A 27,708-nucleotide genomic window follows, 5' to 3' on the forward strand; every position below is an offset into this window, starting at 1 on the left:
CCATCGGGTCCAACGCCCCTGCCAAAGCAGCTCCCCAGCTCATACTGCACAGGGAGGTGTCCAAATGGGTCTGGAATCTCTCTAGAGAAGGAGACTCCACACCCTCCCTGGGCAGTCTCTCCCAGGGCTCTGTCACCCTCACCCTGAAGAAGTTCTTCCTCATGTTGGTGTGGAACTTCCTGTGCTCCAACTTGCAGCCATTGCCCCTTGTCCTGTCTCCACAGAGCACTGAAAAGGGGCTGGCTGATTCCCCCTGCATCCCCCCTTAAGATCCCCACTTAAGATATTTATAAAGATTAATAAGATCCCCTTTAGTCTTCTTTTCTCCAGGCTGACCAGTCCCAGCCTTTCCTCGCAGGGGAGATGTTCCAGGCCCTTAATCATCTTTGTAGCCCTTCTCTGGGCTCTCTCCAGGAGCTAAGCAACAAGGAAGAAAAAAGCTCAGGGCAGCACTGGAATTGGGCTTCAGGAAGCAAGGGCTGCAAGCAAGCAATAGGGCAAGAGGGTATCAGTCTCTTCCATTGCCAAAACCAAGTTCAGCATGAACACAGGCCAGCTGGGCAGTGGGATGCATGTCTGTCCTCCTCCCTCTGGAGAGGGGCACGTGACAGACCACAGCAACACAACTAAACTAAACTTTATCAACCTGAACTTGGTCTGAAAATAAAAAATAAATAGCAACCCAGGGCTCAGTTGTACAGACATGAAGTGTTAAGTGTTTATTTTAGGGTTTATATCACAAGCTTTTCCCAGAGACAAAGCTGATTGTGCCCTCCAGGGCTCCAGGGGCTACCTATTTCCTGACTTGAGCAGGCTGAAAAAGGAATACTGTACCTTTCAGTAACATCCCATCAAGCTCAAACACACAGTAGCTTTACACTCTCCACCCCACACCTTATAAAGGAAAAGCCACCACCACAAGGCTAAACGAATGTACACACGCTATTATTGTAAATGGAGCAGCTAAACCTTGGCAATTTGCTTTGTGTGGATTTTTTTTTCTCTTTCCAGTAAATGCAGCACTTGAGCTCCCAAAAACCCAGCTTCCAATGGGTTTGTTCCAGCTTTAAATACATTAAACATCTCAATGCAAGACTGTATTTAATTCAAGAATCTAAATGCGAGCAAACCTGCTTTGCTGTGAGCGTTTCGTAGAGAAGTGAAGAGGGGAGTTTCTTTTTTAAAAAGAAATCATAATACAGTGATGAAAGGGTAAAGAATGCAAGAATTCAGACATTCTGTGGAGGGTCTCTAAGAGGTCCATAAAAAAGGAGCAAACAGATCCGTACAACAGGAGACAGCAGGAGACAGTTGCTTGTTTGTTTGTTTTTATCCCCCCCCACACTTTTTTTGCTGGACTGCTGCTAGGTTACCGCTGCTCCCTTCTGGCCTGAGTTGGCAGGGCAGTACAGGGACATGGAGGGAGCAGGTCACGACTCCTCGTTGCCAGAGTCATCATCATCGTAACAGTCGGCATCCTCCTCCTCCTCGTCTTCGTCATCGATGTCGTCGTCATACAAGTCGTCATAAAGCAAATCTGAACTGTTGTCATTGGAAGGCACTTTAGTTTTGATGCAGTACTCAGCCAGCGTAGTGGGGACCTTTACTCCATCCTTCTCTGCCTCGGCTTTGGTAGCCAAAACCTGTTTCCTGCGGGGAGGAGAACAGAGGCGTGAGCCAGGCCGTGTGCCAGCAGCAGCAGCACAGTTCCACTCCCAGCAGCACCCACCCAGCCCTCCCAGCAGCTCCCAGTGTTTGGCTTACCCACCATGAGCAGCACAAGGAACAGACCGAGCTCCTCCAGCCCCAGGCTGGACAGACCGAGCTCCTCCAGCCCCAGGCTGGACAGACCGAGCTCCTCCAGCCCCAGGCTGGACAGACCGAGCTCCTCCAGCCCCAGGCTGGACAGACCGAGCTCCTCCAGCCCCAGGCTGGACAGACCGAGCTCCTCCAGCCCCAGGCTGGACAGACCGAGCTCCTCCAGCCCCAGGCTCGGCAGTGCCCAAGCCAGCCCTGCAGCACAGGGGCTCTCAGGAGCACATGACATCAGGTGCTGTGCAGAGCTCTGCAGCAGGCTCTGCCAGAGCTCCACTGCATTTGCTGCAGGAAGACACTCCTAAGAGGACTGGGTGACTCTGCTACTGATGACTCCACCCCGGCGCGCTCAGAACTGCAACTCCCACGAGCTTGGAGCTCACAGTGGAGAGGGAGAGCAGCCTGTGCCCCGAATCGCAGCCACAGCCCCAGTGCTGCCCACGGCCGGCAGGAGACAAGGGTTGCTCAGCACCCCAGGACAGGCTCTGTGAACTGTGCAGCCCATGTCACCTCCCAGCAGGGAGACAGGCAGACAGCAGCCTGTCCCATCACCCCACCCCGCTTGCCCATCAGCTGCCAGGCTCTGTTCGTGGGGTTCATCCTGCTGCATAGGAGCCAAGGGAGCAGGAGGGGACCAGACACCCTGCCAGTGAGGTTCTCTGCACCAACTGCCCTGCACAGCTCCAGCCAGGGGCCTTGATCCCATGAACTGTAATAATGCTGGGTAGACTGATACAGATGTAGCTTAAGCAACAATTAACTTGAATATAAGAAGAATTTGAGTGTTTTGAGCATAGACAGCAGTTGCACGTTTTGAGAACAGATCTGTTTTGGGTTTCAGTAGAAGGTGGCTGCAATCCTGCAGGCCCAGCTAGCAGTCAATACAGACATACCCATGCCCCATGTGAGCACACAGCAGTGCCTGCTGCAGCACAGAGCAGCCATCTCTGCTGTCCAGCAACCTTGGCTCAAGTTTGCATCATCCCACTACAGCACCTGGGAAACCAGGAGCTTCCCAGCAAAGGGCAGTCAAGATGGGGCAGTGCTATCAGCTAATCAAACCCAGCTCTGCAAACCCTTGCCAAATCCTGCTGATATTCCTTCAACTTGCAGGGACAAGATTATGATTCATGAGTGCATTAAGCACAGAATTAGCAGGATGCAGTCAGAGTGAATCGCATCAAGGAGCACAAGCAGCACTCAGGAGCAGACAGGGACTTCAGCTGGGATTCACTAGCAGCCAATAGATTTTTGCAGAGCATCCTGCCAGATTAGTCTGAAAAAAAAGAACAATTCAAAGACAGGTCAACCCTGTCTTCCTGCTCCGAAAAGAAAAACCTAGAGGGAGTGGAAGCACAGACTTGGAATAAGACAACAAGATTCATTTCCAAAGCAGCAAAACAGGGTGAGAAACCTCCAGTTTCAGCAGATCCTGCAAACAGCCTGTTTTCTGGGGATTCAGAGCAGGAGGCTGGTAACAGAGCATCGCACATGGCAGAGCTTACCTTATGATTTCAGCATACTCCTTGTCTTTCCCTTTACTGTCCCTCCATTTCCTGAACATGACTGATGCATCCACATTGGCAGGAGAGAATGTGTTGGGCTCATTCAGCAAGGAGATTACGCTCAGTAAGATAGTCCTGGAAAAGGTAACCACGACAGCAGTGTCAGAGCTAACCCATGCATGGATTCTGGGTGGCAAAGGCTTCTTCAGGTGAAGCATCAGAACCCTGTTTAAGGTAGAAACTTAAGCTAAGGATAACACCTGCAGCCAGAGCACGTGTTTATGAACTTCAGCAGGCAGCAGGATACAAGCCTTGGGGATCTCACCTGACCACAAACTATCATGCCTGTGCATCTGCTTCAGGGTGATGGTGCAGCAAGCAAAGGTAGGGACCATTCCAGAACCCAGCCTGTCCACACCACCCAGGGAGGGAGCAGGGCTGGCAGCCTGCCTGCTGAGCCTGCTCCTGCCAACATTCCACCTCCCAGCAGGAAGCCAGGCTCTTTGCCTGCCCAATGGAGGGAGAAGGGCCATCAAATAAGGCTTGTTTCATCAGATAAGGCACTGGTTTCCCTGCCCCACAGGGTGTTAAGAGGTTGAAGCTGTGGGCAGGTCTTGCTTCTCCTCAGCTCATGCTGCCATAGAGGCACTTAGGCACTGCAAAGGTAAGACAGCACAGGTATTTTTCAATACCCAGGCAAGCTGCCAAGGGCCTGGCAGAATTGGGCTGCTGGTACTCCTCAAAGCTAGCACGAGCCAGCCACACAACCCCAGCAGACAGACAGCCTTCCTGGATTTCCAGCAGGGGCACACAGCTAGCTCGCTGCCTCACTCCACTGGCATTTACCAGGGCCAAACACCACCTCCCTCACCCAGACCCTTCTACCTTCCTCCTGCACGTCCTACAGCCCTGTGTGCTTCAGAGATTCAGCCTTTTGCTCCTCACATAGTGCCACAACCAGCACAAAACTCATCAGCAAGTGGCACCCGGCAGCTCTATGCGCCTGGTCACCCAGCTGTGGCTCCCACCACAACAGCCTCACAGATCTCTGGGGGTCCTGTGGGGAACAGCTTTTGATTTAAATGGAAGGGAAGGAAAAAGAGACAAAGACTAGGTCTTGAAATACAGTAGAACACAGCACCTGCTTTGCAGAACCTGATTAAAGCAGAGTACAGCTCCTGCTGTACTTGCATTGATTTAGGGGCACACTGAGAGCAGTGGATGCTGAGCACACTGACCAGATCATGTATCTGGGATACAATTCCATGAAAGGCTCGGTCATTTGGACACTGAGCTTCCTGAAGTGTTTGGAACTTAACACCTGTATCTAGGCAGGCTGCTCAGCACAGCTATCAGGGCAGTCTTATACAACTTCTCTTCCAAATAACATAATTCTGCAGGAAAAGAAATCAGTAGCTCTAGAAAAAGTGATCTGATCAGACCAGAATGATAGGCAGAAGAGAGACCATCTGCTTCACGATTTCATTCAAAAGCCTGTGATTCTCAGCTTCCCTCTGGTTGAGGTGGGGGTGGTCCAGGAACAACTCAAAGGGATCAAGGCACATAAATCATTGGGCCCTGATAAGATGCATCCATGTGTGCTGAGGGAGCTGGGAGAAATGATTGCTGAGCTGCTCTCTATCATCTTTGACAGGTCTTGGAGGACAGAATTGCCTGAGGACTGGAGGACATCCAGTGTCACTCTGGTCTTCACAAAGGGCAAGAAGTAGGATCTGAGTAACTATAGGCCAGTCAGCCTCTCTTCTGTCCCTGGAAGGGTGATGGAACAGCTTGTTCTGGATGCCATCTCCAAGCAATTGGAAGAGAAAGAGGTCATGAGGAGCAGTCAGCATGGATTCACCAAGGGGAGATCGTGCTCGACCAATCTCATAGCCTTCTATGATCTCATCAATGGCTGGGTGGATGGAGGGAGAGCAGTGGATGTCATCTACCTTGACTTCAGCAAGGCCTTTGATACTGTCTCCCATGACATCCTGATAGCAAAGCTGAGAGAGCACAGGATAGATGAGTGGACAGTGAGGTGGGTTGAGAACTGGCTGTCAGACCGAGCCCAGAGGGTGGTGATCAGTGGAGCAGAGTCTGACTGGAGACCTGTGACCAGCGGTGTTCCCCAGGGCTCGGTGTTGGGTCTGGTCTTGTTTAAACATCTTCATCTTAACATCTTCATGAGGGAATAGTGACCACTCTCAGCAAGTGCCGATGAAACAAAGCTGTGAGGGGTGGCTGACAGGCAGGAACACTGCGCTGCCATCCAGAGAGACCTGGGCAGGCTGGAGAGCTGGGCAGGGAGAAACCAGATGAGGTTCAACAAAAGCAAGTGTAGAGTCTGGCACCTGGGAAGGAATAACTGCTTGTGTCAGTACAGGCTGGGGGATGACCTGCTGGAGAAGAGCTTTGTGTTGAAGGATCTGGGGGTCCTGGTTGATGACAGGTTGGCCATGAGCCAGCAGTGTGCCCTGGTGGCTAAGAGAGCCAATGGGATCCTGGGGTGCATCAGGAGGAGTGTGGCCAGCAGGTCAAAGGAGGTGATCCTCCCCCTCTACTCCCACCTGGAGTGTTGAGTCCAGTTCTGGGCTCCCTGGTATAAAAAAGACACAGATCTCCTGGAGAGCCCAGAGAAGGGCTACAAAGATGATTAAGGGCCTGGAGCATCTCCCCTATGAGGAAAGGCTGAGTGAGCTGGGACTGTTCAGCCTGGAGAAAAGACGACTAAGGGGGGACCTTATTAATCTTTATAAATATCTTAAGTATGGGGTGCAGGGGGAATCAGCCAGCCCCTTTTCAGTGCTCTGTGGGGACAGGACAAGGGGCAATGGCTGCAAGTTGGAGCACAGGAAGTTCCGCACCAACATGAGGAAGAACTTCTTCAGGGTGAGGGTCACAGAGCCCTGGGACAGGCTGCCCAGGGGGTGTGGAGTCTCCTTCTCTGGAGAGATTCAAGACCCATCTGGACACCTCCCTGCGCAGTATGAGCTGGGGAGCTGCTTTGGCAGGGGAGTTGGACCCGATGATCTCTCGAGGTCTCTTCCAGCCCCTAAGACTCTATGACATAGATCACACAGAATAAGGGGTGGATCATTATCTGGGGTTCATTATCCAGCATATGTAGCTCTGGGACCATCTGGCTTTGAGAGGTCAGAGCTGTATGGTTCAGTGAGAAACTGCACTGCGTAGCCCCACTTCTGCATATTCTGTTCTAAATCCATTTGTTGTGCTTTCCCCCTCCCTTTGCTGTCCCAGTAAACTGTCCTTATCCCACCCCACGAGGTCTGCCTGTGTCTCCCCATTCTTCTCTCCATCCCAGCAGGGTGGAGGTGTAAGCAATCAGCCACATGGTGCTCCCCTGACAGCTGGGGCTGAACCACAACTGGGGGGCTTGCACAGCCTTGACTTCATGTGGGGAGGAGGTGCTCTGTTCACATACTGTGTGTCTGCATCTGTCCAAACAATCTGTATCTCAGCCCACAACTCTCATTTTCCCCTCTTCCAATTCTCTCCCCCATCCCACCAGGGGTGACATGAGCAAGGGGATGCATGGTGCTTAGCTGCACAACACAACACCCCTCCTGACACTTTGGCCAGTCACCTGTAGTAAACACTCAATACTTCACAGGATTTACAGCATTCAGCAGCTGAATAGAAGCCCAAGGTTACACATGCAGCTCATTACAAGGGTGCTCCCACCCCACACCTGCAGCCCTGCTGACTCCTGTCTGACACTCTGGAGCTTTACAGAGCCAGATGGGACCCCAGCAAGATGCATTTGTTTTCAGATAGCCCAACAGGTGATGCTGGTAGCAGGCTAGGAGCTAAGAACACATTTCATTTTTTTTGCTGAACTGCCAAGGAATGTTTTCTCCCCAAATGTCACCTTTGAGCACAACATGTTCCAGGAGTAAGCACTGAAAAGGGAGAGCAGAAATCAAAGAACTAGCACCATGTCAATCTTTAGGGCTGCATATAATGAAACACTCAATATGTATGCAAAAATTCATGCCCAAAGCTGTTTCCTGAGTTGAGGCTTGTCACCTAGTCAGTTCATTGGCAGCATCTTGTAATAAGAATGAAATTCAGTTGGTGTTTAAAGTGGACAGTTTATCCTTGAATGCCTCCAGTAATTAGTGATCCTTCAGGGTTTTTTTTTTTTGGCAGGAAGCAAGCTACCTGGCTAACTACTCGTGATACCATGCTGCAGGACAGGAGACAGAGACAAATACTCAAAAGCTAACAGTAGGCAGGATCATGCACACAGTTACTCCCACTGGGCCTGAATATTCAAAAGTGTTCTTTTCCAGGAGCATTATCTTGGTGGAGTTTGAAAGACCTAAGCATAGGATAACATCAGCCAAGAAAGGCTAGAGCATTTGAGATAAAGCATGCTCTTACAGCAGAATTATTAGCTGTTGGAGTGACTTCAGAGGAAGGCCACAAAGATGGTGAGAGAGGTGGGGTACCCCTCCTATGAGAACAGGCTGAGAGCACTGGGCTTGTTCAGCCTGGAGAAGAGAAGACTCTATGAAGACATCACCAGTCTTTCAGTACCTGCAGAGGCTACAGGAAAGCTGGAGAGGGACTGGTTACAAGGACAGGGGGTGACAGGACAAGGAGGAATGGGTGGATTTAGATTAGGTATTAGGAAAAAATTCTTCAGTGGTGAGGCACTGGAACAGGTTGCCCAGAGAAGTTGTGGATGCCCACTCCCTGTTCAAGGCCAGGCTGGAGGGGGCTTTGGGCAACCTGGTCTGGTGGATGGTGTCCCTGCCTGTGACAGGGGGGCTGGAACCAGATGGTCTTTGAGGTCCCTTCCAACCCAAACCTGTGATTCTAAGCAGCCCTGTGAACAAGATGACTCCACATTGTTAGTCCAGTATCAGGACACAGCACTCCACTATCTTCAGGCAGCTTGCTAAGTGTGGTTCCCACTAAGTTCAAGTCCTAGAATTCCTCAAGTCTTAAATTCCCTTCCAATCCCCTCTCAACACAGGCCTTAGCATCCCCCAACATATGCCTTAGACTCAGAGAGAGACAAGAGGCCTTTGAGGTCACTATTGTACATTAGATTTGCAGTTACCTGACATTTTGAGTAGGGTTCCACCTCTCAGATGGCAGCTCTCCACTTTGTGGGTCATCTACAGGTGGGTGAAGAATTGAAATACATACATCTCCATTCTGCAAGACAGAGACAAAGAGTTGGGATTATCCTGGCTTGAGGAAGAGGTCTGACCACTCAACTCCAACACTCTGGCTATGTTCTGAGCAGTTTGAACTTTGTTATGATCATCCCAAGTGACAGTAAAAATATCCAAGAACTGTGAGTGGTTCTCAGTTCTTCCTGGGTCTACTCAACTGTACACTCCAGTTTCCCTTCCTCAAAAGGGTCAGTTTGCAAACTGGGACAAAATCTGAAGTACAGATGTTTGAAGAATGTAGCAAAGGAAACAAAAATTAAAGTCACAGAAAGCTAAACTGTTCTCTCCATAGCAAGGATTGTCACAGTAATCAAAACCAGGCTTTAGTCACAGGAGACACAAAGTAGGGTTAAAAATTCTTGTTCCCAGTGGTAGCTGAGTTAGCTACAGGTATTTTAGAATTGGAAAGGTTTAGCACTCTTTGCTAGTTAACATATCAAAATAATGCTTCTCCCAAGACACAAGGCTGAACAGATGGTGTGGGGCAGGCTTCCAACAGCTGTGTCCCAGGGGAACAGTGTAAGTACCAGGTGAAAAAGCAGGAGATGCTCTCTGAAGGTCTCACTGAAAATGCCTTCCAGCATGCAAGAGGAAGAACATTTTGGCAGCACATGGAAGCCACACAGCCACGTAATCCTCAATCTGTGTTTTACTCACCAGTGTTATAGCCTGAATATACATTTAAAGGTGCAGATCAGTTCTGTTTGAGACTGGAGGCTGGTAAATCCCCATGCACCTGGTCTCAGGCACATCCTCAGGACTCTCCAAGGCCACTCAACATGCAGGAACCAGAGCACAAAGCAGTGCTGCTCAGTGATAACACCCATGCCTTTGAGCCCCAGCCAGTGATCACAGCTACAGATAGCAGCAGCTCACCTAGAGGGCCTTCCAAACATTTCAACTCCCCTTGATTAACAGGGACATTTGCTTTATAGCCAAACAACATCCTTCAACACTGGAAGCTTCTGATCAGTATCCAGATTTCAGTGGCTCACTAACCCTGCCAGGTATGCTAATCTAGCAAGTCCTCATCATTTTGAAGCAAGATTTTGTCAAGAACAGACCTACACACAGCAATACAGCACCTGGAGCTGCTGAATACACAAGTGCTACTGGAACAGTTTGCCATAACAAGACAGCTTCCTTCCTAGGGCTCCAACAGGCTTATGCCACCTAGAAATATTCAATATCATTTCAACATGAAGTTAACCTTGCTAGTGTTAGATTATGTTCACAGCCTATTTGGCTTCACTTGTAGTTTCCATGAGTTTACCCAGTTTTTCCTTTAACCATCTCCTGGGAGAATGCAGTGCTGCTGGCCAGGAGACAGCACCACAGCACTTGGGGAAGTTCCTCAGACAATGAGGTCAGCAGCATGTGGACAAGCAGATACTTTGCAATATGAAAACACAGAACAAAGTGAGGATGTGAGAAGTTTCCCTCTTGCAGCAATCAATGTTAGGTATTTGGGAGTTCAAGCAGGGCAGCACTGCATTACAGGGTCTGGAAGGGTAAAGGTGTCATGGAGCCTTGTGAGATCAGCAAGAGGCTTTAGAGACCAGCATAGTCAGTGGAAGACCTTTCCCTACATACATTTTTTTTGAAAGACATTAACAAGGAGGATAGGCTATTCATCTGACAGGGGGAAACAGCCTATACTTCTATTAGAGCTGAGAATTATGTCACTCAAATAAGTGAATGCAGTGTTACCAAAATTCAGCTAAATGACCCAAGTAAACCAGAGATTAGGAAAACACAAAAGTTACTTAAGTCTCACTGACAGGGACTGGAACATCAGCCCCAACCTCTCCATCTGGTCCCACCAACTTTCTTTCATCTTCCCTGCACTAAAAGGAACACTCAAACCCCAAGCTCTTTGCTGGTATACTCTCAGTTTCATTTGGAGTCATCCCAGTGCCTCACTTTCACTGCTTAAATGTTGATTCCAAAACAACCTACAAGCTGCTTCAGATTGCCTCAGCTCCAAGAAATGCAGCTGGAAACAGAAAGTACAAAGCTGAGTGCTAGAGTATTTGAAGAGTAACACAAAAATACCTCCATGAAGCTTTGGGTTATTTTCTCCTCCTACCTTCAGTTGTTTCTAGAGTCAGTTTTTCATCTTTCCCACCAGGACTGGAAGAGACTCTTCATGATTCATTTTGATACCTTTTCAGTAACCATTTCCCACTCACCTGCTGCATAAGAATTTCTGGATTTGGTATCAACATCCACCTTATGGAATGATCTGCAATAATCTGCAGGTCTCAGATGTCTTTATGTATACAACAAACTCCCATGTAACTGAAATAGAGCCTTAAGGAGAAACACCATCCTTGGCTACAGGCAGGATTCAGTGCCAAGTCCAAAACTCGAGTCAGAAGACAGTCAGATGGCTGTTTACAGGACATCCCTGGGCAATCCTCCTGCCACTACTGTGGGTTTTCACCACCACATCTGGAGCACATTCATTCCAGGCTGGACATTTAGGATCAACAGTTTATTAGAAAAGGGCCTTCCAAGCCTAAGGCAGCAACTAAAGCTATCCATCACCTCCTCACTGCAAGGAAGAGAAGTGACATTCCAGTTTTGAAGTGGACCCAAAGAAAGCCTGCAGAACCTCTCACAGTAAGACCTGATCAGGTGACAGAGCTGTACCACCAGTAATGTTCTAAAAGGCCTTTAGCTCTTCAAAGCTTTCAACTTAGTGAGTCTTAGCAGGCTGACACTTGTCTAGGATATCCTGGACAATTTAGCCATTATTTCACTGGCCTCTAAAAGTTTTGAGTCAAAACCAGTCTTCACCCTTCAAATACAACTCTATGAAATCTGGTGATTTTGAACCAACTGCTGGTATATATAATCATTCTCCTTCCAGATCTGCCATGCAGTTGTATATCATGATGCAATTACAGACTGGACAGCCCACAGCATGAGCCTCCAAACACAACACACAGATGCACTGAACTAAGGGTCATTTCACACTGCTTAGCAGACATTAAGTCCAGATGTATCGGTGCACTCAGGTCAAAGGGTGACCCCTCGATGCACCATTACTCCTGAACCTGGACTCCAGCCCAGCTCTGGTTCAATACTTCCACAGGTTTAAGTACATAGAAAACAAACAAACATTCCCATGTGTCTGAGAAGATTATTTTTAAAACACACCTTACCTCATAAATGTTGGGATGCCACATTTTAGTGAGAAATCTGAAGGTAGGTGGTGAATATGGATAGTCAATAGGAAATTTAATGTGAGCCTGGAAGAAAGAAAAGTATTTTAGCTACAAAACAGAACCAAAACCAGGTAACAAGCAACCATTATAGAGGAAAGTGGAGAAAACAGTTTGCAATAGGGCCATTAAATTTTTCAATTTATATGTCAATGCCCATATGTCCCCACAGTATAAACTTTACACAAATTTCTTATAAGCAAAACATTAACTGAAGAAGAATTTGATCATCAGGATTGACATGGGCTGGCAAAGCTCAGAAAACAAACCAGGAGGCCTCTACCAGGTCTTAATTCAAGAAGCAGTATCCAACAACTGTTGATAGAACAGGGTAAAATAAGTTTGGAAAGCTGGAACTCAGAATACTACTGCAGTCTTTCTGGGTTTCAGAAGCAGGATAAGAAAGTTTGCTAAGGTGAACAGATGTGTTTGTCAGTGTAAAGATTTTAAATTACTCGTCCTATGTGGGGGAAAAGTTTAGACACTTGCTCTTGTCATTCTTTGTCCATGAGTTAGACTGGTCCTTGTACCTGTGTTCCTAATACTACATTCCTTGCCACCACAAGCACTTCCCAAGTCTGAATACCATCTGGGTCTGTTTAATAGATCAGTGAAACTTGATGAACGAAATATGGATGGGCAGTGACAGCAAACACTACTTTCCAGTGCCTGTGAGGTCACCAGCCAGCTGTGGGGCAAGTCTCAGAGCTGAGTCAGCTGTGGGAAGACCACAGAGATGCCAGCACTGGATATTAGTTTCTCTGCATTGTCCTGCCATTCACAGCTGCCAGAAAAGCCAGCCACTAGGAAAGAGTGCTGAATCTGGGCTGATAAAGTGCCAAAACCACTCTGCTCTGAATGGGTGATCACAGAATCACAGAACTGTAGGGGTTGGAAGGAACCTCCAGAGCCCATCAGGTCCAAACCCCCTGCCAAAGAAGGTTCCCCAGGACAGGTCGCACAGGGAGGTCTCCAGATGGGTCTTGAATCTCTCCAAAGAAGGAGACTCCACACCCCCCTGGGCAGCCTGTCCCAGGGCTCTGTCATCCTCACCCTGAAGAAGTTCTTCATATTGGTGCAGAACTTCCTGTGCTCCAACTTGAGGCCATTGTCCCTTGTCCTGTCCCCACACACCACTGCGAAGAGACTGCCCATTTCCCCATGTCCCACACTTGAGACATTCTCAAGGCTGAACAGACCCAGTTCTATCAGCCTGTCCTCACAGGGGAGATGCTCCAGTCACACACATACTCCTTGCTGTGGAGCACAAACACTTTCTGTGGCACAACTCAACCCCCTGAGAAGTCCCAGCATCAGTCTAGCATGATACCTTCCAAGAAGTTATCTTCTGCCCCTGTGCCAAGCCAGGCTCACATGTGACAGAGTACAAGAAGAGAACCCAAATGCACACAGCAAAAGCAGAATCTCAGGTCACCCCTTCTTTCCACTTCCATGTCACTTGGACACAGAGCAGGACAAACCATAGGAAGTTTTATTCCTAGACACATAAACAAGCAAACAATTTGGATTACTGAGGCATTAAGTACCTGGCCACAGTTTTAATCCCCTGCCTTGCAACCCAAGTTTCATAGGCCAGAGTGCCAGGTAGCCAAGAAAAGGTTTCATGTTCACCTCCATGAAACAAATTCAGTGGCTCACGTGGCTTTACATTCTCTGCATGCCCACTCATGATACTGCCTGCATGTGGGAACATCACAGCAGCACCAGCCCCTCACCTGGCTTTGCCACAGCATGCTCACAGCCAAGAGTTATCATCCTCTTAACCCCAGCCCACCATTTGTCAGTTACACCAAGGGCACTGTTCCAGGAGCAGCAGAGGAATGCCTCTTGTCACCACGCTGCAGGAGAGCATGGCTACTGCTGCAGAGCCAGGCATGTCCTCCCTGCATGTCCCCCCTGCACCAGGCACAGAGATTTACCAAGGGCAGAGCAGCTTCACTCCAGCTGAAGTGAGCAGCAGGCTTCTCTGGACTACTGGGGCTTTCCTGTGGTTACATGCAGTTTCATGAGATCTTAAGACATAAAACAGCCCAAGGACTGAGATAAAAAAAATGCAAGAGACAACGAAACTCCCAGCTGAGCTAGCTACAGGATTTCTTGGCAGAACCCATACAGTGTCTACATACATACAGTATCTAGGCAACAAGAGAGCATATGCCAATAGCACACTTGCATTGCCATCTGTATATCCCACACATAGGATCAAGAAGCTGAGGAAACAGGCCTCATTTTTCTCAGTAAAACCCCTCTGCTCTCAAACTGTTCAACCCTGAGGGTTTTGTCTCAAGACCACCACTGCAAAGGCTGAGCCTGGAGTGCCAGTCACTGGCTCCCTGTGATGCTGACCCATGCAGAAGCAGGAAGACCGTTTCCAGCTTCTAAACCCCTGATTTACAGTCACAACTCTTTATCAGGAAAGGGCTACCTACTTGCAATAACAATAATGAAGTTAAATAAAGCTGGTGTTTTGTGACATGAAGGATGGCTCTGGCAGCAGCAAACACAACTGCAGAGAAGCAAGAGAAGCTTTTCTTCACATGTTGCAGCAGCTAAGATCCAAGCTTGCCTGCAACTAGCTATGTGTCTAAAGGTACCAGAGACATTACTTAAGCCATTTCCAACAGACCTGCAAGAGCTTAGGACATTGAGATGCTGTGCTAGAAACATAAAGCAAGAGAGGCCTCTCCACAAGCCTGGTTTCAGAGCCAAAAGCCACCAAGCTAGAAAACCCCACAGTACTGGTTGGGATTTTTTTCAAACTAGAAAAAAAAAACATCACTTTCCGGTCCTTATGCTGAGGTCATTTGAAAATTGGAAACTGAAACCAAATGCCTTTCTAGGACATTACATACAGCTCCCAGAGAATTACTCTGCATCTCTACTGTAAGGGAAAAATCACAGGAAATGATGCAAACCCACTGTACTGAATGCTTTTTGAGTTGGAGTGGGTTAGGCAAGCAAGGAATTTTCAAGGCAAGCTGCGAGACTGCTTACAAAGATGCAGCAAGAGCTACAAGTAAAGCTCAAGCTTGGGGTTTTTTCCCCACTACAGGCCTAATGCTAAACATTTTAACAGAGAAAGAGACCAAATTGTGCAATAAGCTTTCTTAAATGAAGCAGTACCTCACAGAAAGTTACGCACACACACAGTTTCAGTGATGTAAGGCAAATTAGTTATCTAAGCTTGTTTCTGTTTAAGTTTGGCTAATCACCACGAGGTACTAGAGAGAGGAGCAGAGTTTCAGGGCAGTTTGTTGTTGGTTCAGTTACAGCCAAACTAATTTAGGAGGGCAAACAAAGCAACTCATTCCCCCACTTGCACATACCCAGCCATTACTGCATTTACCATGTGTTTGACTCCTCTAGCTGAGCTTAAATTGAACAGAAATAATCTTATTTCTGTGTCCTGGTTTTAACTTCAAGCTCACCCTGCCACTCTGATACCACTCAACCAGTGTCACCAACCCCTTCCCCTCCCTCCAACTTATAACTAGTCATATATTTACAGACCCAAGAAAGAATAAACTCTTCTGATGTTTATGAGGATTAGACAAGCCTGGCAGAAGATTCAGCCATTTACAGGCATACACAGCTACAGTATAGGAACTTCAACCCCTAAATTACCTCACTACACATTTTAAGAACATTGCTACCAGCACTGCTGCTCTGTTTCCTGTTTTACTGCCTTGCTCCCATGCATTCTCACTGGCAACTGCGCTTCAGGTTTGTTATTTTTCTTCTATTTGGAGGCAGCAAAGCTGTAGCAAAAATCTATGTATGGTAGAAAAATAAAGTCTTACTAGATACTGTGTTGTTTGCCTGAAAATGCAAACCCAATGCATGTATCACCCACTGAACTAAGTCCTGATTCAGTCACTGAATAATTACTATGGTGACTTTGTTTTGGAGATATTGGCATGCACTTGGCTCAACACTTACATACTAATATTATCTCCCTCTCAGTGGGAAGCACTAACACAGGTAGGACTCCTTTCTAGCCTCAGCTGTCTGGAAATTCAGTATCTATTCCAGCCTAGCTGTATATGACACTTCTGTAGTCTGACACTGATTTCTTCTCTCAAGCTGACAACATCTAGATCCCTGACTTCTCGGCAGCCAGGGCAGGAGTAGTGAATCCATCCTATCTTCTTCCCACTGCACAGAGACCAAAAGGAGAAGAGCACACATTTCCTGGAAATCTACCAGCATCACAACTCACCTGACTGAAGGAAATCAGGAGCAGCAGCAGCTTTTACAGTGGCAAACAGAAACTAGAACTCCTTCGTGTTTCTGCAAGTGCCAGTTAAGATAGTTTTTAAGTGTTTCAAGTGTAATGCAAGCCCTATGAAAACATCAGTGATACTGAGCATGCTTTGCAAACTGTATTTAATTTCAAATACAACAGAAACACTTGAGTTTAAACTATTTTGGGGGGGGGTTGGTAATTATTTTCTACAGTCAACCAGACAAGCTTCTACTGACTTGGCTTGCAGATACCAGCAAGGTGTCCTACTGATCCCCCACCCTGCCCCAGAAACAGTTACAACACTTGCAGACAACACAAGGCCTCTTCATTTTCCTTTGTAACAGGAATGACCAGGCTCCTCACTGTGCACATCATCACTTCCAGTAGCTGCATACCTAAGGAATGGCTCCTGCCAGCATGCTGCTAACAAAACCATACCTCTGAGAGCCAGCAGGAACAGGAACTACTGACCACTACTGGGTTAAACGTTAGTATCTAATCCCACAAAATGCCTTTTACTGCTTCTAGTGCATCAAGCATTTATACAATTCATGTAATGGGCTCTGACCTTCCACATTAAGCCTGGATTAGTCCACGCAGTGTTACATACTATGTACTGGAAAACATGTTCAGTAAAGGTCAGGGCTAAGAACCAGTAGCCTGTATCTCACCTCAAGGATGTTTAAAATCACCTGGATACCCTCCAGCTCCAGAACATGAAAAGCAGCATTAAAGCTAGCTACATTGCACTGTCAACTATTTGACAAGATGAAAACGAACATAGGTCCAACATTGCCATTTACTTCAGCTCCAGATGACTCAGGACATAAGTAACTACTTGTGTCAGAGCTGGCCTGGTAATTTAGTCCGAGTTCTGGCCCCAGTTCCTAGCAGCACTACATCAGTGCTCATTGACATTCACTGTAGAGAACTGGACCACATACATCTCTGACCCAACTCAGAAGATGAATGACCACGTGAATTAATTTGTGTGAGTCCTGAAAACTCCCTTGCTGCTGCAATGGCCGTATGAACAGCAAGAGCGGCAAACCCCTTATATTCTGCATTATCCACACCATTTCATAAGGAATCTTAATCAAAGACCCAAGTGCAAAGAATTAAACAGCTCTCCAGGACATGAAGCTTCTAAACAAGAAAGTATGTATGTATCTACAAGTCTGAAGGCCAAAGATCAGGTCTGGTTTGACACCACAATAAATCATGTCTTGTATACACATCCTAATTTAGTTGCCTGTCATTTTCAATGGAACACTACCGATATAAACCAGGCTTCCTTCTACTAAAACTTCTCTAATTAGTAAATTGTTATTAAATATTACTCTGTCCACGTGGCTGCATTCATCAAGCTGGTTCTGTTGTTAACTCACCCAAACCAGCCAAAGCAGAATGGTCAGTTACAACTGCACCTAAAAGAAAGGGCTTTGACACACACACACACACCAGTCTTTCGCTCCTTCGGTCTGAAATCAGGTCTGACAGTAAACATGAAACCAGGGTTGAGCTGAAAGATAAGAGAGGGATTCACTACAGCCCCGTTAAGCTGGTTTGCATCCAAGCTCCTGCTCATACATTCATATTCCCATTGCCTGGGCCATCTCTCAAGGGATCTGAGTAAATAAAGCTGCTCTGAACAATGACGTTAGAGCAATCAGTGCCTGGAAACCAGACCAGCTTCTTTTAGCATCACTCAAGGAAACAAAAGGATTATTTTTTTAACATTGTCTCCCTCTGATAACCTAGAAGCTCAGCCTGAACTAGTTTTCATGTTGATAACTTCTCACAGCAGCTGCTGAGGTAACTGACAAGTTAGCTGTGTTTACACAGTCACAGAACTGTAGGGACTGGAAGGGACCTCCAGAGATCGAGTCCAACCCCCCTGCCAAAGCAGGGTCCCTAGCACAGGTCACACAGGAGACATCCAGACGGGTCTTGAATCTCTCCAGAGAAGGAGACTCCACACCCCCTGGGCAGCCTGTCCCAGGGCTCTGTCACCCTCACTGTGAAGTTCTTCTGCATTTTGGTGTGGAACTCCCTGTGCTCCAACTTGAGGCCACTGCCCCTTGTCCTGTCCCCACAGACGACTGAGAAGTGGTTGGAAGGAAATCAAGCAGTTCAACAGTTAGATACTTCTTTTTGGAGCAGGGTTTTACAGCACAAACAGTCTGTGGTGTTGCACAGCTAACCGTCTGCACCACACTAAGCAACAACCATTTTGGGTCCGGCTAGAAACACTCATTGTCAGTGCTCCTGAGCCAGGCAGCATCTAGATCCAGATAAGGCAGCAGTTAACACTCAGTGGGGGACAAATAAGAAGTTTCTCTTGACCAGAGGCCACCTGCAGACTCCTGAAGCCGTTTTCCTCCCAAACCAAGCAAATCCCACCAGCACAGGGCCAGGTGCCCATCTCCAGCTGTGCACAGGTCAGTCCTGCAGTGCCATGGTTTGACAGCACCTTCTCCTGCCTTATCTCCAAGTCCCAGCCTGATAGCATCTATACAAGAGGATTTCTAAGCAGGGTTAGACTTCTGAACTCCATAGGGTAAACCCCAAAACATAGCTCCCTGTGTGTGAAATTTTTTCCCCCAGAACTGCAGGTCAGTGCTCCCAGAGCTCACACAAGGGAGTAGATTGTAGAAGCAATCCTCTACATTAGGCTAACAACTTCCAGGTCAATTCCATGACTTTTATGGTCAGTTTGACTTTACACGATGCTACAGAAGACATCACATCAACAGCAGGAGATTACAGCATCCAGCAAGAGACAGTAAGTTGGAAACAGTGGCATCCTCAGCCATCCAAGCATCTCCTCTGTAACCTGTCCCTTGTCATCCAGGTTTTGTATTTGTCTGACACCTCATCACAGGAACAGCAGCTACCAGCAGCAGTGCAAAACAAACAGCAAACAGCACTTTGTCCTCTTCTGTATGACTAGCACTAAAGGAATTTCAGATTCCCATGCAAGAAAGCTGACATCACACTGATGTTTCTGTATTTTCCTGGGAATTCCCATGCTGAAATATTACTAGATTCTGCCCCAACTCAAGGGGCATGCTCCAGGACAACACCTATTTTACAAGAAAAACAGCTAGGATTGAATATACTGGGGACTGTGACAGGACTGGTGTAAGGACACCTGTGCTGTCACTGAAGTCCTCATGTTAAGACTTTCTTGTCTGTGGGCAACCAGTAGGCATCCAAGCCTGTATGAGAGTTGTATGGTGTGTAATCAGGGTCACTGAGCGCACGTTACACAGGGAGGCTAGTCTGTGTGACTTTTCTAGACAGAAACAAATGACTCTGTTCTTATTTATATCTCTACAGACTTCCCCTTTTGGACAAAATAGAAAGAGTAACTCCAAGCATGTGAAACTTAAGTCTTCCTATAGTGTCTAATAGTTGCTGAAAAAAGGCAAAGATACTTGGCAATAATTCACCTAAAGTTTACTCCAAATCAAGCATTTCCTTAGGAGACTGCTTTAGAGAAGCTGGCACTTGAAACAGTCCTACTTGCAGGTATAGCTGAGGATTCTTGTACCTGAACTGATAAAACTATAATACTAGTGCAGTTCTAGAAATAGTTTGCAACTCCTTCAGAAGGAGCTTTCCAACTCTTTTTTATTTGAAAAAGTGACAGAAGTTTTGCTGAAGCAGTGAGGGAATATTTGAACCTGCTTATTCAAAGTATCATGCTACATTACTGGCATCTGACAGCATGTGTATAGAGTCCTTCAGTTACATGTGTATAAGGTTGACACTCTGGGCATCCCTCTCCACTCCAGAGTCCAGAAGATGGTCTCTTCTATGAGGAACTGCATTAGCCTACATAATTTCAACGTCCTGTTCACTCTCATGCTTTGAGCTTTAATATTCTGGGTGAGTAGTTTACTTTCTTAAACATTTACATACTTGGCCACGAAAGACTTCAGACTTAACCTCCTAATCTCTACTTTAGTTTGCTCAAATTCAAGTGACCATGACCAAAACATATCCCAGTTCTACAGCACTCTGCACCTAGCTTAATTGCTGTGAACTCACTTACTCACTTCCTTGTTTGTACACTCACTAGAAGACAGCAGACTGCTTTATTGTTCTGTGAAGCAAGCTGTACTGTTTGCAACTGCCGAGTAAAAAGCTGTCCAAGCTAGCTCTATATACAACCAGCCACCCTTTCCTTCTGTTTTAAGTATTTTTAGATAATTCTTTAAACAAGCACCATTCATGAGTCAGTGAATGACTAATTGCCTTGATTCTCTTCAAATGCAAGCCAGGCTAGATGCAAGAGGAAAGCTCTCCTCAAGAGACAGCCAGTCACATGTTCTGCTAAAAACACAGGGCAGGTCCTGATGCAGTCACCTCTTTCATAAGCAGCAAGGGGAAAGGAATATTTATAGCATTGTAAGTGTAAACTATAGCACTGTGCTGCAGTGTTACACAACTTCGCCATTCTCAGCACAGCAGGCAGCAGATCTCCTCACAACACCCAAAACTGACATACCAGCATTTATTTAAACACAAGGGATATGGGTTTCTATAATCTGAATGGCAGCACCTGGGAATTAAAGTACTAGTCTTATCTACACTGGCTGCCACATAGAAGCCAGCTAAGCAGTTACACTGCCAGGCTACTCTGTTTCTGAGCCACCACATTTCCGACCCTCTGCTCAGAGCTGGTCACAGGCAGTCAGTGTAGGCCAGATGCAGGTAACACTTACTCAGCAGTAGTAAGAAGTCTGAGGGGTGTACCTCTTGGAACTTAAGAGTTAAATGAAGCAGCACCCTATCCTAGTGTGGAGGCAAACAGCATTGTGTTAGTCCAGATTTATAACCTATAAAGATACAACAGTATTATGCATAGCCCTGGTGTGCAAGTGTCTACAATCCTGTATGAGGTTTCTTCAAACTTACCAAGTTTTAAGTTTAAGCTAAAAAAAGGGCAACCTTCCTCCTAAGGTTACTTCTACTTTAACAGGTTTTGTGTGGTTTTGTTTGTGAGGAGTCAAATTCAGAGACATTCTGTCCTTCTCTGCCTCTTTCCACCCCTGCCTTGTGGTTTAGATGTGGAGGTCACAGCATTACAATCAAGGTAGCTTTACTCATGGGCAGCAAGGACTTGCTTGCCAGTAAACTGTACTCACAAGGGAGAAGAATTCAAGGAAGATTAATCCCTGCTCAGATAGTGTTTCGTTTTTCAGAACACAACAAACCACCTCCACACCTCTGATTCCAGAATATTACTGAAGTGCTGAAGTCTCACCTTGAGTTTTGGCCTACAGATAAGGATCCCCATTCAGATGCTGTGTTTAACCCTGACTCCTACACACAGACACCCACCTTAGGTCAAAAATCAAGACACACCAGTAGATCCTTAAGGCCTGCAGAGTATTAAGCTAATCCTTCTGACACTAAAAGTCCTTTAGCCTGGGCTGGGGACAAGCGCAGTAGCTGCCAACCCTAACCTGCCACATCACCAGCTCCTGCAAATAGATGTGTAACAGCTGCATTACACCAGGCAGAAGACTGGTTCTTACACTAAACATCTGCTTTTAAAAAGCAGATCTCATGGGCACTGCTGTAGTCACAAGGACAAGATAGATATTCAACTGCTTTGGTCTTCAGCAGCTCCAAAGTATCAGTGTTTGAACTACATCAAGGTGTCTTGCGTTAGGTACTGTACAGAACTTACACACCCAACACAGCCCTAAGGCAACAGCTACTGAAGGACATGTCCCTTCACCTTACACACCCAACACAGCCCTAAGGCAACAGCTACTGAAGGACATGTCCCTTCACCTTACACACCCAACACAGCCCTAAGGCAACAGCTACTGAAGGACATGTCCCTTCAGAGTCCTCATCTACAGATCACCAGGAAGTCACCTTCCTGCTGTAACAGCCATGCTCCATTAAAAAACTAGTTACACATAGGTAGTTAGACAAGATTGTTAATACACAGTTCTGGTATTTCTATCTCTGTTCCAACCAGTTGCCATCTCAATGCCTAATACTGCTCCTAGATAAAGCCAGAGTCCTCAGTTTGCTGAAATACCTCCTGCAAGAGCCAGAAAAAGTGTGCAAAGCAGGTTGATTTATCTGCAGTGCAGCACAGGTATTTGAGGTACCCTTCATACTTGTGGTAAAAGCAAAACTTCTGCAATTATCAGTCCAGTAATATTCATGTACTAAGCTCAGTACCTGAATGAACATCCCTGAAATTCAAGCTTGTATCTAACTAATCTTGCACATTAAGGCATATGTTAATAGTAGTGGTCATAGAGAACCACTTCAGGCTACCACAGGTCAACAGGATTTCAAGAACAAGATAAAAATCTAGTGAGATAGAGGTACATGAGAATACAGGCATGAGATCTGATAATTTGGACAGAGAAAGCTGGACCTTTGTAGGAAAGTTAGAGGAAACTTGATTTTTAGTCACATAACTATAGATCTTAAACAGCTCTAACACTATGGAGCACTGCCTATCAGCACCAAGAAAGGAACCAGGGAGGGAGTTAAAACTTACTCAACTTTTCTTCCTGTATTTAAGCATGTCAGGTATTATTATGGCTTCAAGTGGCACATATGACTTCACATTAGAATAAATGTGTGGCACACAAGCAACGGCCCTTGAGCAGCACAACAGGGAGGAGAAGGCCTGTGGTAGATTGACAGTCTGATTTTAACGAGAACTAGGGTGCAGAGGAAGAAAAGCCTTGAATTACAGTGGGGAAAAAGAGAGCCACAGAGCACTAAGTTGAGCAACAAGATAAACTGCAGTAGCAGATTGACAGCAAGAGCTCTTGCAAGAGGTGCTGCATTATGTCTATGCAGTTTTGTAGGAACAGGTGATACATCAAGAAAAAGTAGAGAGCTTCGAGTTCTCTACTGTGAGACACCACTTCCTACTTAGACCCTTCTGGCATCTACAGCCAGACCCTTCTTCAACATAATCTGTTTTGAACTACTGTTCAGCTTTGTCCTTCCTTTTTATGGTCTTGAAACTTACAAACACTAGATGAATACTAGAAAAGCAACAGATAACCTTCCAGTAGATCCTCATGTGTATGCCAACAGCCATACAGCACCTTATACCAAAGTCTCCACAGAGACAAATAATGTTGTTTTCTTACAAGGACTCATTAAAAGCTCCTCCACTTTCTAAGTAATAGGATCATTACATGTAAGTACCTGTGACTACATGGATCATTAATGCTTCACCTACAGAAATGCACGCTGTGTCTCCCAACTGCACAGTGCTCCAAGCTGCCCTGTGCAAACACTGTAGCATCCACATGGTCACTTTGGGAACTGCATTATCTTTTCCTCCATTCACAGAAAAGTGATACTGTGTGAAAACCAAAGACCTGAGCACAAGACTTGCTTCTATACAATATGAGATGAGGCTACCAAAACCCAGGAAAAGCAAAGAACTGAAAAAGCTAGTCACAATCCCATGATCTTTCCTGTCTTAAAAGATCCATTCTCGAAAACTTAGTCTGTGATCAAACAGCCTAGGACTATCTTAAACCTGCTGCCTCTGATGTAAGATGCCTACACCCTATCAAGTTAGAATGCAGTAATAACCAGTTTGCAGGAAAAGTTGACAGTGTTTTGAGAATACAAGTGCTAAGTACAGCCCTACCATGGGAAGCCTACCCCAGATGCACATAGCACTGTCTGAACCCTGAAATAATTTCTGCTGGTAATTATAGCCTTATCTATGCTGGGATAAAATATGTTGCTGTTTAAAGAAAATCATTTACACAAAACTCATTGTTACAAAATATTTTCATCCTTGTTTTTTCCTGTTACTAGCTAGCAACACTAAAGCTATGTTGACTAGAAGCTGGTAAAGTTCAGCAGTAGTTAATAATCAGTAACTATTTCAAACTGATGATTCAGGTTCAGCCACACCATCAAGAAGATGAGTTATTCTGATTTCAGAATTAATTCACTGCTTGTAAAGAGGTGTTACTGTTACACTCAGATTCAGGCATCTGCACGCTAAGTAAAGCGTGAGCTGCCTCCTGGCACATCTATCCAAAACATGTCTTGGAGGAGCCTCTAGTGGTGATACAGCAGATATGATTATGAATTAACAGCCTTGCTGGCATTCACACTGCTTACAGAGGCGTTACTCAGGTTGCCAGCAATCAGCATCTGAAAGCCACACACACACTTGGTACCAAAGCAGGGCAATTTAGTGTTCAACCTCAAACCTTTATTTTGCCTTGATTCAATAAAGTAGCAAGCCAGCTTGCTGCTTGTCCACTTTAGCCTGTAGTTAGACAGCCTTAACCTTCTCTGTGTGCAGAGACATGATATATTTAGAGTGACCCGTGTCAGGATGTAACTGTGCAAAAGCCAGGTATGACCAGTAATCCGTTCCTCAGAAAAGTACTGGTATATGTGAGTGGGTGCAGGCAAATCATCAAGTATTTGGTTTCTAGCCTAGCACAGAAGCAAAATTAAGTGTTACATCAGTATTAATGCTTACTGAAGTGTAACGTTTCAGGGCCTCCTGAAAGACAAGCTACCCTTCCAGTTTGTGCCACGTTGCAAGGGGTTGCAGGCTGCACCCACTCACGTATACCAGTTTGGTTACAGGCAAGAGCCCTGAAAGAACAGGAGGACTTAAAACTAATCTGGCATTAGGTAGTAAACGATACAGGCAGCTTTTGAGGCAGTTAAAAGGTTCAGACACTGAAAAGCAACCACAATTTGCAGACTAGACACTGTCACAGTCCTTCAGATGTTTGTTTTATAGCAGGTGAAAGATTTGTCTGACAACTATAGGTCTTTATCTTCATCATGGACTTCATCTGATACAGAGTAAAGCTTCTCCAAAATCAAATTAGCAGTATTAACGTTGAATTTTTTTTTTTCAAATACTAAACTTAAGGCATTTGCAAACTTAAGCCACTTAGAGATGATTGGTATGTCTACAGTGATTGCCACTTGTTGGGGTTAGCTTTAGAAAACCTGGATATAACAAAATAAGAAGTGAAGCCCTCAAGGCCTCCTCTACCCAATAAATAATACATAAAAAGCTAAGCCTCATCATGTATTATTTAAACTATAAATACTACAGACAATGATGCCATGTTAGATCTCTGGGTTAAGATTATTCCTCAAATTGACTGCAAGTAAAATACAGTTTATTTCCCCACTCCCACCCCCCACACACAGTAGCCTACAAAGTTATGGTTTTGCCTGGTTACAATTCCATTCCTGCATGGAATTCATGGGGAGGGAGAAGGGGGAACAGAGCAAAACAGTTGTCTAAATACTAATGTGGAGCAAGCATGCAACACCAGACACATAAAGAGCTCTATGTCTTGGCAGATCTCACAGGAGATCACAGTAATGACTGTGATGGAATAACACTGCAAGGTGACTAACAGTAGTCAAATGCTTCCCTCTACCTGTTTTATTCTGTGCATCTCAGCTTCATTTCTCATTTACCAACTTACAGTGGAAGTTTTAGTGCAAGAAAAGCCTTATTCGACACACAGGTTTTCAGCTTTAAAAGCATCCATCCAAAGGATAACAGTGGAACACAACAGCTCACCAAAAACATCTCAGGTCATGCACCCTGTCATATTGCCTAGATATTTGAGTAATACATGGAGGAACTACCTGTGCTACGAGGATGGTGGCACATGGGGCACCTGCAGGAACTGATTCCAAGCAGTCTCCCAGAAAAAAAACCAGTTTCCTTTGTTCCCCTTCTTGGACATTCACCATTACCCACTAGAAGCACTGCTTAGTCCCTCCTACCCTAAGGAAAAGCTTATTCAGCCTAAGTGGTCTCTCAGAGACTGCAACAGCATTAACTTTCACTGACACAGAAGGCAGTCTGAGACACTGGGTACCAGATCCAAGAGCCTCCTCCCTAGCTGTACCAAACAACTTCTTTCACACAGAAGTACTATTTCCCTCTACATCCCTCAAAACCCAAACTGTCCCTGTGAAACAATGATGCACCTCTCAGGAAGAGCCCCATCAAGCCTCAAGAAGCACACCGAGGCAGGAATTTGGGTGATCAGTGTTAAGATACACACACTCTGCAACCACGGATCAACAGCCAGTGATCTTGCCCATGCCACCACACATTTTCCACATCAAGCACACTGTAAACAGCTCAACATCATTGTCTCTAAAGACCTCTGTATATCTGACTTAAGATCTCATGCCTGCTCAGTATCATACTGATTTATATCCAATGTTGTTGGTTATGGTGCAATACAGAATATCCTGCAGGTGCCCCAAAACTACTCAGCCTTTAACTGTCCCACTGCAGGCAGAGGTTTACACCATGCTACTCAAACCTTAAGGTCAACAAGCTTGATTTTTTTAAAACACCAAATACCCAGTCAACAGCTCTCAGACCTTACAAGACAGAAGGGTTCAATAAAATGGCACATGTTAACATAGCATCTTTTCCTATGCACCAAACTCATGGACAAGTAACATCACTAACGTTAATTTTAGAGTTCACACAAATACTGCCACCTTGAACTTGCTAATTTTAACACAAATCCTCACACTGGTCTTATAAATGGACAAATTTATTGGAAATACCAAAAAACAGCATTACATCCCTCCCCCCCTTTTAAAAAACACTTTAGCACACCTGAACACACCCAGGCTCAATGCTTTTGTTTTAATATAAACATCTCCTTACTACAAGGATGCACTGCTTTAACAGAGGAGCCCTCCTCTGCCGCATAGCAATAGCTAAGCAGTCACTCAGAGATAAGAGAAGTCCTTTTAACTCCCACTTAGCACCCACCTATTAGTACAGTCATGAATACCAACTCTAACAGAACTGCCTTCAGAGTTTTTTTAGAAAGCTTAATTATCACCTTTGGCATCAATTAGGTCAGCAGAAGTTGGTGCTTTCTGAAACCTGCTGGAGAGCAAGACAGCTCACCTACCACTGTCAGGTGAATTTAGGAGAAGAAAACAAAGCCATTACTATCCCAGTAAGTAGCAGAATCCACATATATTATCTATGACATCAATTTTGTATGGTTTTGTTTCAAGCCAGATTTAGAATCAGAGGAAGTGAAAAAAGCACACCTTTCTCAACAAGGATTTCCCTCTCCCAAACAGGATACCTTCAGCTAAAGATGTCTTGATGCAATCTTCCCATCTCTTGGCCACACTGCAGCTGAAGGACTTCATTAACTGCAGTCCATTACGAATGCCACCTACATCAAATGCATGTGTTCAAACCAAGCTAGGTTTTAGCAGCAGGGTGAAGATTTGTGTCTCAAGCAGTTTGCAATTCAAGGCACTCAACATGGCTCCAAATTAGCATGCTATGCCTTGAAGTCACCCCCCCTGCCTCCTTCTTACCACCACAAATGGCAAGAGATTTCCTACCAATTCCTGTTACAGAAAGTATGCAAGCTTTCTTCTGAAGGTTACCGTTCAACGTTCTCCAAGTGAAGACATAAGTACTAAAAAAGATGTTTTCTTCAAGGGACCTTTTGAGAGACCCAAAAATTTGAAGAGTTCAGGTCAAAGCTTGCTAAATTTTAGCATCAGTATTAAAGATAGCATACAACTCATCTGGGTATATAAAAAAATCATAATGCCTGTTCTTCTGTGTCTTATTTTATGACAGACATTTACACTAATATATAGAAACATTG

The 27,708-nt window shown here is 45.7% G+C and overlaps 1 protein-coding gene across 1 annotated transcript in view; it reads right to left on the reverse strand.

The window, feature by feature from the left end:
- Window positions 1-704: 704 nt before the first annotated feature.
- Window positions 705-27,708, reverse strand: part of UBE2R2 (ubiquitin conjugating enzyme E2 R2) — a 50,922-nt gene continuing 23,918 nt past the window's right edge. Inside the window, exons 2-5 of the mRNA XM_084277940.1 lie at window positions 11,701-11,787; window positions 8,413-8,510; window positions 3,321-3,455; window positions 705-1,650 (exon numbers count right to left, since the gene is read on the reverse strand). Of these exons, the coding sequence (XP_084134066.1) occupies window positions 1,431-1,650; window positions 3,321-3,455; window positions 8,413-8,510; window positions 11,701-11,787 (540 nt within the window). The 3' untranslated portion in view covers window positions 705-1,430. The remainder of the gene's footprint in view (window positions 1,651-3,320; window positions 3,456-8,412; window positions 8,511-11,700; window positions 11,788-27,708) is intronic.

This window comes from Gallinula chloropus (assembly GCF_964237585.1).
Source record: "Gallinula chloropus genome assembly, chromosome: Z".
Classification (NCBI taxonomy): Eukaryota; Metazoa; Chordata; class Aves; order Gruiformes; family Rallidae; genus Gallinula; species Gallinula chloropus.